The 12,891-nt window shown below is 45.8% G+C and overlaps 1 protein-coding gene across 8 annotated transcripts in view; it reads right to left on the bottom strand.

Moving 5' to 3' along the window:
* Positions 1-12,891, bottom strand: part of AIFM3 (apoptosis inducing factor mitochondria associated 3) — a 63,093-nt gene that overhangs the window by 39,166 nt on the left and 11,036 nt on the right. For all 8 annotated transcript variants that reach the window (XR_005825013.1, XR_005825015.1, XR_005825014.1 and 5 more), the window contains exons 2-3: positions 9,662-9,845; positions 1,737-1,950 (exon numbers count right to left, since the gene is read on the bottom strand). Coding sequence is in view for 5 of the 8 variants with exons in the window: in XM_040576620.1 (XP_040432554.1) it covers positions 1,737-1,950; positions 9,662-9,692 (245 nt within the window). In the remaining 3 variants the exon portion in view is untranslated. The remainder of the gene's footprint in view (positions 1-1,736; positions 1,951-9,661; positions 9,846-12,891) is intronic.

Genomic DNA, 12,891 nt, shown 5'->3' with positions numbered 1-12,891 from the left:
GTGAGCTGGTTTCCTGACTGATTACAGCTTCTAGCTCTTGCTTTAGCTGTTGCCTGTTCGACCAAGGAGCTTTCTGCTACAGCCATATATGTCCTCGCATGCTGCAGCCAAACCACTCACCCCTCTGCGACCTACAGAGTAAACCAGGCTCTTCCACTCATTTTCTCTGCTATACTGCATGCTTTCCAGGCAATATACTTACCTAAGCCCTAGTTTTTCAATATGCTTCTTGCACTGGGGCACCAAAACACAGCAAACTCATTTAGGAACACCCCACACATAAAGTTAGCAGAAGCTGCCTCCATGAGCACCTGGCATTTCCTTGGCTGCAATGACTACAGCAGCCATCAGGCTACACCTGCTCCCTCTTGACTCTGGAAATTCAGTAGGGCAGATTCACTCTCAGGATCACCCCTGTGCAACAAATATTCCCCAGGACTGTGTCTCTTTTTGGCTTTGCTCCAGCCACAAGGCAATTCCAGTACCTGCCTGTCCTCTCCCGAGGTCCTACTCCCCCTGCCTTGCCTCTGTCCATCACTTGCCCAAAGCAGCCTTACACCCACTGTGCCTTCCTTACACCCAGTGTGTCTTTACTGATGCCTCACCCTAGTCTCTCACCAGAGGCCATTCACCTGCAGGTCCTGATAGACCTCCATCCTTCCTCTGAGCAGCAGCAGAAATTGCAGAGTCGGCCAAACCTCACACGAAGTTTTAATCCAGCAGAGAGTCCACTGCATCCCTTTGTAGAATGGCTTAATACATAAATTCCCGGAGATGAAAAGCACAGTTTATTCCTGGCTGAACTTTGTTAACAAGAATTTATAGCTCATGATGCCCCATAAGTTTAGCATGAAGTAGCTTGCATTAAATGGATTATTCTAGATCATCATCACATATTATCCTAGAGTATCATTACGTGCAATAGCAAATTAAAGCAAATACTCCCAGATTCCAACTGCATCCAACACATCCAACATCACCCAACTGCTCACTGGAGTCAAATTACATTATTTTTCACACAGTTCAGCCTGCTTGGATTCTGTCATATTAACGGAACACGCTGCAGAAAAGGCCCATCTATCCCAGGTAAGAAAAATGTGCCTGTAAAGCACAGTGACTGGGACGGGCACTTTTCAGAGTTCAGAAAACTCTTAAATCAGGGTGAAATTGTACACAGATGAAGTGTGTTGCCATTAGCAAAAACTTTGGAAAATTGCCTTTTTGGTGAATGAACAAGTTGAAAGAAATGAGTTCAACTGGAGAAATAAGGCACTGCAGAAATGGTGGAGCACATGATCGACCCCATCCATCCCACATATGCACTATTCATGCTGCTTCATAAAAGTACTAAGGCTAGAACACTAAATTTATTTTGTAAATTATTTGTAAATTTAAATAATAAATCAATAATAAATTTGTAAACTTATAATTGCCAAGGTTGTCTAACACAAGCTGAACAGAATCTGATGAGAAGTTCTGTTACAGAACATCAGGTCTGTCTAAGATGGGTCCCAGGGAGGACTGCACACTTTGAAGGAAACAGCAATAATTCAGGTAAAAAGCAGTTGTTGCTACTTGCCTGTGATGTTATTTTATTCAAGATATGAAAGCAAAAAATCATTTTAACAAGTTAAATCATCATCTCCAGAAACTAAAGAACCAGGCAGAGGGTTTAGCTTGGATTATGAGGTCTCCCAAGATTTTTCAAGTTACCTATAAAGACTTTAGGCACTTACTGTCCATTCTCCAGGTCCTTCACATGGCACACAGATGCTTCCACCACATCCTTTGGGTTGTGGTAAGGATTGCTGGCAATGGGATGTTCCTCGAGATGATAATGCCGGGCAGTCCCATTGACTTTGTAAATCAATGGGCTGGCTTTCCCATTGGGTGACATCTCCTCTTTGCTTCTCTCCTTCTCGGGTATCACCACCTCAATTTTCACTTCAACTGCAGGAACAAACAAATCTTCATTAAAACAAAGCCAGAGGTTTTGCTGCCATGATGCCTCTCCCTCCTTCCTTGGACTTCAAAAGGGGCTGACAGATGTCATCAGAACTGACATTTTCTGTCAGCTTGCTTGGGAAAAAATATTTGATATCAAACTTGGCTTGATTACTTGAGTCCATTATTCCACTGCTCTTTCTCAACTGTGCACCTTTGCATTCATAAAGTAAATATTCCTGCAAGCAGGCATTAGTCATTGGTGCAAAACAATCCATCTATCACAGTTCCTGTCCTGTTTAATGGAAAATAGCTTCAGGAAGTTAAGCGTGAGCATACCAACAACTCTAGGTCTCAAATAGACTTCAAAAAAATCTTTTGATTGTTCGTAGATAACATTAACTGGAAGCGAAAGCCAACACTGAATGGTGTATAAAGCTGGTTCATTAGATGGAGACCAATTAATAAGGAACTAGTATTAAAAGTGCTCAATGTTATTTCTGTAAGAGGTTTTCAATGTAGAGTGAATCTTCAGCATTAAAGGGGAAAAGCAAGAATTGTCTGGTTTACTTAAGTTTATACTACTGAGCAAGTTTGACTATAAAAGCATCTCTGGCCATGTAAGGTCAAGTGACAGCTTTCTGGAAGAGATTCTCAGTGATTTCACTGATTTCAGACTTTACATTCTGGCAAAGCATGAGGATCTGTGCCCAAGTGGGAGCTGGACAAGCACTCTTCTAGTCTCAACCCTATGGCTGAATGTCTGTGTCTGAGCCCTGCACCTGCCAGTGTGATCCACTCACGCCTGGCCCCGTGCTCTGGTGGCAGCAGCCTACCACCAGCTGGACAGTGGCAATGTCCCAGCTCCAACCTGCGCCCCCAACCCATGCAGAGGCACGGGGGCACAGGGGCCCTCCTGACACCTTCGTGAAGATCACACCCACACAGAAGTCCTCTGCCTGGGAGCCAAGAAAGCTGCTCCCCACAATGGGAACCCCTTGTACCCACGCAGTGGCGCTAGGAGTTGCCAGGAGAGGTGCTCCCACATCAGCTCATCCCTAGACACTCCAACTTGTGAGCGACAGAAAGTGGGAAGAATTTCATTGGTCATTGATGGTACTAGTCATCCAGCCTTTCCTTGGGGATGACTAGTTAGGGTCTCTGAGCATCACTGGGGTGCCACTGAACACCACAGGAGAAGGAGGACAGTCACAGCACATGCCAGGGCCTTCAAGGAACTGTGTTCTCTTCTCAAATCAATCATGCCAGATGACAGCTTTGACTTTAAAAATATATATTTCAGGTCCATAGCTGTCAAACAGGCATAAAATATCACTTTATCTCATAGGCACCTCATGAAACTAAAGCCATTAATATTTATAATAAACACCAGGGGATTTTATAGTGAGCTGGGCATAATTGCCAGAGACCAAAGAGGCATCCCAAGCAGATGGGCGAGCATTTAGCTTTCCCAGTCTTGTAAATGTCATGAAAAGGAAGAATTGTACAGATAAAAATTAAAGCTCACAACTGAAACAGCTTAAGGACAGGCAAAACCAGGGGAATAATGTGTCCCAGTGTAGTGTGGTGGGAAACTGCTCCCACCACATATGGCACCAGCCCAGCAAGGAGCAGGGATCGGTCAGTTTGCTCCAGCCTAGCCAGGGAGCCACAGAGGACAGCAAGCACCTGAGCATGGAAAGGGCAGGGAGAAAGGTCTTGGCAGGTAGGAAATGAAGGTACTGAGAGCTATGAAATCAAGGACATGCTGCTCCCTGATCTCTGGCAAAGCCCCACTGTTTCCTGCTTAACAGAGCTGAGCATACAGTCCAGCTGAGATGAGTGGAGATGTCAGCACATTTTGCATGTTTTCTCTCAATCCAGAAGCAGAGATGGGGAAAAGGCTGGCATGGAGGTTACCACATTGACAATCTTTCAACAAATGAGTAGATACCAGACAAATTATGGAGAACAAATATTTTTCTCAGCAGGGAAGGTGCCAGAGCTGAGAGAAGCAAAGGAAATCACCAAGAGATGATCTCAAAGGAGACACTTCAGTCATCCTGCTGAAGTCAGAGCACAGAGGCTGCCCCTCGCCTGCCTTGGCATGGCCACACAGAACTCTGCAGCTGTCTACTATTTAGGACAACCACACTTTTCCCCTTCTGGAACACTGGAAGCAGTAAGTTGTTCCAAGAGGCCTGTGAGCAGCCACTATCTGTGCTTTTCCACATCAGCACCTAACACTGCACTGTGCCCTACAACCAGCTTTCACTTGACAATATGACATCTGCAATCCTGCATGATGAGACTGGATGAGGCAGTCCCTGCATCCATCCCTGGCAGCACAGCAAGGCAGGCAGTGAAGCTGCTTTGTGTTGAAGCACCCAATCCCTCACCATCATCACCATGGGCCAGGTTCAACTGTGGCTCTGAGGGACAGAGCCAGAAAAGTGAAGTTCTGTGTGCCTGCTCTGAACTGATGGAAAGACAGAAAATGTGAACTTCTGCTGCATCACTGTATCTGCCATCGGCAGGAGTTACTGCACACAAATAGGTCCAGCTCTATGCATTGAAATAAAAAAACGCTGTGATAAGCCCATGTCTTCCTGGTTCTCTCTAGGGGCAGTGCAGTGACACAGCTCCACTCCAGTAGGCACCCAGCAAAGAGACTGCTTTTTTAAGCATGGCTGTCCTATAGCATTTGGAAAAGCAGGCACGAATTTTCCAGGACAGAGCTAGGCAATGTAATATACATCTGTTTATGTCATATCCTGTAAAATACTTTCAGCCAAAGAAACATGAGAATCACTTCATACAATTATGAGGTTGATCAGTAATTCAGCAGGAGCTAATGCAGCCACAGTTTCTTGTGACCAACAGCTCTGTAACAGGCGATACTGGGGTTGCTAAAAATCAAGCATCAAAATGATGTATTTTTGGTGTGCATGAAAACAAAGTGCCCTGGACTGGTGTCTGCCCCCAACCCACCCAGGGTTGCTGGACCCACAGCCGGGCATCACCACGCTGCTGCAGCCCCCTGTGCAGGATGATGCCTTTAGCGATGCTGATGTTGCTGAATTCTCTGCTCATGACAACCCTCCTAGCAACTGTCTGGCAAAATTTAGTTTTCCAAACTATGTTTGGATCATGTGAGCACACGGAGCACCTGGCAATCCATGAACTTGCATGAATGAAGATGGAAATTTAAATCTGAGCCTTTTGGTTGTTTCCCTGTCAGAAAAATACCTGCAGAAAGCAGCAGCTCTCTGGCACCACTACACTGCAGCATTCTCAGCGCTGCTCAGCTCTCATTGAGCAGGGACTGGTATGCCACCCAAGGAAAGGAAAATGAAGCACAAGGTCTTATCCCCACTATTTCAGGTCCCTTGTCTCCATACAGGCTGGTTCCCTCTTTCCTCTCCACAACCCTTTGTCCACCTCAGCCCCCATCTACATGTACACATGCTCACCCATGCCTCCTGCCCACATGGCCCTGCCCAGTGCTTCCTTGCCCCAGCCTCCTCCTCCTCATCATCATCATCATCCCCCCAGCGCAGCCCCAGATCTGTGTGAGATGTCCCTCTGGCCAGAGACCTGCATTCCTGAGGGACGATCCCTCCAGGAATCCAGAGCTTGGTGGCACCTGAGCTGATCCAGCAAATTGCCTCTATTGCCATCAAGGAAAATTACATATAAACGAAATAGTTATAAAAACAAGTTCAACCCTAAAATCCCATTTGACATGCTGTGGCTGAGTTCAACACACTCCATCCCTTTGACAAGCTTTTTCTAAAACTGCTGGAAGAGGCTCCTGAACTTAAAGCAAACTGTTCGGAAAAGTTTTCAACATGTGCTATAGATCTGTGTGGTAGCTGGAAGTCATGGACCAGCCAAGAGTACCAGCATCCCCAAGCAGCACTGCCCCAGCCACGGCTGGCAGGAGCAAAGGGACAGCTTCATTGTCCAGGGTGGAGCAACTGCTGTCCTTCATGTACATACATGCGTGCCTGCCAAAGACATGCTTTCTCAGCCTGTGTGACCAACATCATACACATATAAAAGTATATGCATATAATATGCATGTGTATGTATGTTTGTGTACATTTACATCAATATGCATATATATCTGAAGGACAATGGCAAGAGGCTAGGGCTGTAAGAATTTTATGAGAATATACAAAAAAAAAATCAGATGAAAGCATTAGCAGGTACCAATATTGCATATCCACACTCAGCACTGCCAGCTGTTAGTATTCAAAAATCCTGAGTCAGGTCCCCAGAATCATGGAATTACTTAAAAGTACAAACACTTGTAAAGACTGTAAACTCACTAGAAGGATATTGAGTTGCTCAAGCATGTGCAGAGAAGAGCAACAAAGCTGGTGAAGGGACTAGAAAACAAGAGTTATGAGGAGCGGCTGAGGGAACCGGGGCTGGTTAGTCTAGAGAAAAGGACGCCGAGGGGAGACCTTATCACTTGATAACTATGTGAAAGGAGGTTGCAGTGAGGAGGGTGTTGGTCTCTTTTCTCAAGTAACAAGTGATAGGACATGAGCAAATGGCCTGACGTTGTGCCAGGGGATGCAGGTGCAGTGGTGCAGGTCCATGGCAAGCAAGCACTGGAGGGCAGGGAATAGCTTACTGTAAAAATCCAACAAGTCTCCTACTGTAAAGTCTTAACAGCTCAGAGAGCTACCGGTGGAAAACAGAGAAGCATTGAGAGCAGTAGGTGATGGAACATCAGCACAGTACAAGTGGGCAGAGGCTGAAAGCCCAGCTTGCTGTTGTGGGGTTTAGCTTTCTGAAGCCAGCAGGGAGTGAGGACATGGTGGTGGGACTTGTTGGGGACCTTGACACTGCCCTGCCCTCTTTGTGGCCTGAAGGAGACTCAAAAAATGGTAGAGTTAATGAGAAAATCATGTGGTGAAATGTGTCTGGTTCTACCCTTTCTCTACAGAAGTTACCAAGCTCCCAAAACCCAGGACCTGGGCAGTGAGAGATGTGACAAACATAATAATAATTAAAATATATATATATATATATATATGCAGAGACTGAGGGCTAGGCTTCAGAACAGTATCTGGAGTCATGGGACTGCAGCACTAGAAATAACAGGAGATTACATTGCTACTTGAACATAAGTTCTTAATTAAACACTGATATTTATATCAGGATTGGTCGGGCTCTGCAGCAGCAGACGGACTTTGGGGCTGGGTGCAGCCAGCACAGTTATTTACTGCCTGCAGGACTCCAATCCTGCACTGGTTATCTGCCCATCAAAAGGTCTTCCTGGAATACAGAAATGTGTTATCAAGGTTATCTTAAGAAATGCTGAGACTGTTTGGGGAAACTGAGGGTCTCTCTCAGGTATAAGAAGATGGAGCAGATAAGGACCTCATATAGACCTCTCAAAAGTCTCTAAATAAGTTAAATTTTATTGACTTCAGGCTGTACCTGAAATATTTCCTTCATGTTGAAGCAGTACTAATAGAGAAAACAGCGCTACTTTGTACTTGCATGGCCTGCTCCTCATTTGTACAGGGGATAGGTGGATTTTTAGAAATAGTAAAGTCCAGAAGCTAGCTCTGATAGTTCACTATTCCTGCAAGGAACATGAAAAACGAGTGTCATAAAAAGGTTGTGAAACCTCTGGCAGAGCAGTCAGTATCTGCAAATCTGTATTTGTTTATCTCACTGCACTTGAAGGTTTTATAACCACCAAGGTGAAGCACTTGCAGTCATTGGTGTGCTAACAAGGGCTGGGGAAAGGCTCATCAAAAGATTCTAAAGGCTGCTAATCAAAAATAGAGTTGCAGGAGTGTTGCTTACAGGATGGCATTTTCAGTCATTTGCCCTACTATGCAAATACAGCTCCACATGAAAATACACAGCTCAGGAAATGCGCCTGCAGAGCACTTTTGTTTCTGCATCAGTCCAAGATTAAACACAATTTTGCTGATGGTATACAAAATAAAGTGGAACTGCCAGCAGACTTTGTTACAAGTTTATTCAATGATGGTGTTTATTCCTGGATGTGTTTTCACTTCTTAAAGACTTCAAGGAGGGGTATAAACAGTGTGGTTCTTCGCAAAAGAAAACTTACAGTTCTGCAGGGAATGTGAAGACAGGAATTTGACCACAACATGCAACGCCATATTATTTGGGCACCACAATCTCCAGTGAAATAATCACAGCACAGGTCAATGACAGAAACCACCCTTAATTTTTTCCTTTGTGTCTCAGAAACTGCCCACATCAGCATCAAAGAGAACTTGTATGCAAAGCAAGGGCAGACGACTTCAGCCTAGGGACACTTGGTGGCTTGCAGACATGACTTGTATCACAGCAACAAACCCTCAAATCCTTCAGCCTGAAATCCCCACTGCCTGAGACAGTGGAGACAAATTGCCCAAAAGAAGGTCCACAACAGGAGTTTTTCCACCCACAACTGCTGCACATGGATGGCTGACTGATCTGACAGATCAGTGCCGTGAGCTGATTTCACTTTCACTTGGGCATGAGCAGGTGGCAAGGATAGGGAAGTCCTTCAGGTCCTTCTCAGGTGGCCAAGATGAAATGCAGGACACGAACTCTCCTTGGTAACACCAACCGTGACAGCCTGACACCTGTGAGCCCTCAGGGACCAGCGCCACTGTGCGTGGTGAGTGATGCAGAGCCCCAGGAGGCCACGCAATGCTATTCATGCACACACTCCAGACAGGGCTCAAGACAAGTCTTCACGTTGGCATGTTTACACCAGACCTCCCTTGACCAGCCGGTTTGCTTACATAGCCTACACCACCAGCATTTTCCATCCTGCGTTCCCACCTTTGCCAAACAGAGAAGAGCAGGAGTTCACTTGGCACAGCGCTGAGGGAATGTCTGAGACGCACTGCATGAGTTTGCAGAAAGAGAGGAAACATCCTCAATATCCAGCCGCCAATGGGTGCCCATTCACCCACCAGAGACAGAATGCATGAGCAAGCTTCACAAAGAAAACAAAACCCAGAGAGCAGAGCATGACCTAGGTACTGGCGTGGTCTGGTGGGATTGAGAAAACACAAAGAAATCAAGAAGATGGTCCTGCTGCCTTCCATCTTGGGAGACGTCTAGGACAGTATCAAGGAAGGTGCCTGAGCCACACACACCTATGCCAGGACAGCTGCCACACAAACATGCCGGGCCATGAGAGGGCCAGGTATTTCCCCAGGTATGTCTGCTGGGGGATGGCAGGAATGGGTGCCTAAATGGATGGCGAGAAACAGGAAGGGTGGCAATGGTCAGAGGAGATGAGTCAGGAGCCAGAGGCAGGCAGCAGCTTGGGACCGGGTGGGATGCAGCTGAGGTCCAGAGTATTTTCATGGGGTCACAAGGCAGCCAGAAACCAACTAGTGATGAGAACTGCAGCTGACAGGGCAGGGAGGTCACTCTAGGAGGGAAATGTTCCTGCAGCTTCTGGATGCGCGTCTGCATCCATGGTGGCTCCAGGCTTGGCGCATGCCCTGCATTCCCCCACAGCCGAGCCTCCTCCTGCCTGCCCTGCACACCCCCACAGCCCCGCAGGACTCCTCCCCGCAGCCAGAGCACAGGAATTTGGGGGATTAGCAAGCAGTAATCCTCCCCGCAGGAGCAGAGAATTAACATTCCCCAGCAGAGCCCGTGGAGCTGCTGATGACCTACATCCCTGCCACCGTGGGGCAGGCACGGTTGTCACCTGGCTTGGGCTTGGAGAAGCATCCTCCCATGGCGAGCAAAGCAGCGCCTCACTGCAGCCCTCACGCTGGACAGGACACAAGCCAGGGACGGGGACGGCGGGAAGGTCAGCAAGGGCGTGGGCACATCCTCGCATGGCAGCCCTCCTGCTCACACCGTCCTGGGCTTCAGGCTTCCTTCACCACCTGCATGGGGTAGAAGAGATGCATGAGAAGCAACGCCTGTGGTGAGGGTGGGTGCTGTGGAGGGGGAAAGAAAGTGGCCAGCAGCACGTATGGGCTCCCCAGGCACATCATGTGCAGGAAGTTGCTGCGAGACCCAGGCAGCCGGTGACACAACGGACAACGTGAGACTGTGGCACCAAGGTCACCCTTCTGGGATCCACCAGAAAATTCCATCACCCTTTTGAAATTTAAAATTACAAACCCCATATGATTTATCTTCAGACTTCATTATACTTTCCAAAGCCCTGTCTTTGGTAATTAAATCCTTAAGCACTTAGGTCTCAGCCCAAATACAATGATTAAACCATAAATACAGTTCAGGCAGATTTCTACTTTTATTATTAGATGACAGGAAAAGAAAAAGGAAAGGAAAGGAAAGGAAAGGAAAGGAAAGGAAAGGAAAGGAAGGAAAAGGAAAGGAAAGGAAAGGAAAGGAAAGGAAAGGAAAGGAAAGGAAAGGAAAGGAAAGGAAAGGAAAGGAAAGGAAAGGAAAGGAAAGGAAAGGAAAGGAAAGGAAAGGAAAGGAAAAGGAAAGGAAAGGAAAAGAAAAGAAAGGAAAGGAAAAGAAAAGAAGAAAAAAGAAAAGGAGAAAAAAGAAAAGAAGAAAAAGAAAAGAAAAAAGAAAAGAAAAGAAAAGAAAAGAAAAGAAAAGAAAAGAAAAGAAAAGAAAAGAAAAGAAAAGAAAGAAAAGAAAAGAAAAGAAAAGAAAAGAAAAGAAAAGAAAAGAATGGAAGAAAAATTGACTTTACTCATTCTGCAATCCCTTTGCATTAACACTTATTCCTGCAGAAATGCCATTCCCTTTGGAACAGTTATTTATCTGAGACAGGGTTTTCATTATCATGCCATTTTGCACCAAAACTAGGTTTTAATACCATTAGGCCAGAATATTTTATGTTTAAGTGGGATGGCCAAACAGAACTTCAAATTACATTTAGCTCATTAGCTTTGACTGATATTGCTCTCAGTTTTGGTACAGACTAAGAATTGGGATAAAGGTTTTAGGTTATACTCCTTGACTGGAAATAGTGAAGATCCACATAACATAACTGGCAATAAAATAAAGCATTTAATATCATTATATATATTATAAATATATATATATATATATTGTAAAAAATTCACCCATTTGCACCTGTACCTGAATTGATTTACTATGGTTTCACCATCTATTTTTCACAATGCCTTCCAAACCCAGCAGGAAGGTAAAACAGTTTCCAAAGAACAGATTAACATAGGCAAAGAATACTTTTTTTTCAGCTTCAGTGCTAGAAGTGCCTGAAGACCTTTCCAATCAGAAGAAAATACAGAAAAATAAGTGCCAGGAGACAGATACCAAGCATTGCAATTTCTCCCCAGGAAATGAAAGCTTGGCAAAGGTACAGAAAAAAAGAAAAAAATTAACCACTTGCTAGAGCCAGCCCTGCCCATGGCAAGCAAGGGCCGTGGTACAGCAAATGCCCAGCGCTCCAGCCTGGCTGATCTTCTGCTGGGTGGCCGGTCAGCCACCAGCACCATTCCCTCTTGCTGAGCGAAACACTCTGTGCACATTTATCTCCTGGGGATAAGATAAGAAACTACGAGGCACAGGTTGCGCCCTGCCAGGGAGGTTAGTGCGCACCCAGTCTCCTGCCATTGTTGAAGCCCCTGGTGCCTCTGTCCCATGCCATGTCCCATCTGGCTGAGCCGGGAACAGCTCCCCAGCACCAGCAGCACCCAGTCTGGTGTCCCTCCAGCAGTGGCTGACTGTAGGACACATGGCAGTGGGACATCTCCAGGCGAAGCATCCTGCTCCTCCACCATGGGCTCCAGCGACGGGAGACACAGCCACCATCACCACAGGCACCTCTGCAGAGCACTGACAGCACCTTCCTCAACACAGACTACATCAAAGCATCACAGACACACTCTTTCCTTAAACAACAGCTCAAAATATCCAGACATCTCTCCCCCTTTCCAGCTATATCCCTCCAAAACAGACACACACAGTCCCACACGCCTACAAATTTCCCTTCTGCTGTATGTCTCATCCATGTACGGCATGCCCTCAACAAAGTCCTAGGTGCATTCCAGGAGCACCTTCAAAGCCTGAAACATGTTAAATTAGTAACCAAGACTATAGAGGAACACAAAACTGGTGCCTTACCAAATGACATAAAGCATAAGTGCCTCATTACCAAATCCAAGAGGTACACCAATATGAGATAGACTGTTAACAGGACTAAAAATGCACAAGTTTGCCTTCGAGTACCTGTTTGTGAGAGCCACATTCAAAGAGCTATTGGATAAGCACAGAGCTACCAAACAAGCTCATTTGCAAGGGGAATGAAGCAGGGAAGAATCAATTCATTGAGTGGCAAGTGCGAGAACACTCAAGGAAAGCAGCATGCCAATACTTATGCAAGAGCAAATGCAAAAAAAATCAAGAAGGTGCATAAATGCAGAGGAAGATTTGGGAAGAATACAGCAGCAAAATCACATGCAGAAATTGCATGGACCTTTGCCAAAACTCACAGGAAGAAACAGAAAATGGTTTTGTATGCGAGAAAGAGAGTCTCAGCTGTTGATGTATCAGTGATACAGGACAATAATTTACTGTAAAACGGTAAAAACAAATACCATGTAAAGGTTGGTAGGAAGCCAAAGAGGAGCAGCTAATGGGCAATGAGCTTGGTGCTCAGGAATTCCTCAGCATCATGCCAGAAGGCAAAGTAAAATCACACTTGAGCAAATTCAAACTGCAATGAGATGTTGCTGCGAGCAGAATGCTCCAATGAGACAATGTGAATCACATGGAGGGTGAGAAGGAAAGCAAAAAGAAAACTGAAATGAAGATACCTTCACCTGCAGGGTGGCTGGGCTTCTTCCGGAACAACTGGAGCTTCCTCTCTGGAAGACAACCAGCCTACTCTGAGGCATGCAATAGCGATTTGCAAAGCAGACTCCCAAGCAAACTAAAGCCCCAACAATCCTAAGCAGACCATTTGCTGTGGTTTTCCTGCAGCAA

Source organism: Cygnus olor, chromosome 17, assembly GCF_009769625.2.
Source record: "Cygnus olor isolate bCygOlo1 chromosome 17, bCygOlo1.pri.v2, whole genome shotgun sequence".
Taxonomy (NCBI): Eukaryota; Metazoa; Chordata; class Aves; order Anseriformes; family Anatidae; genus Cygnus; species Cygnus olor.
The sequence above is the reverse complement of the archived record's forward strand: the minus strand, read 5'-3'. Positions and strand labels throughout refer to the sequence as shown.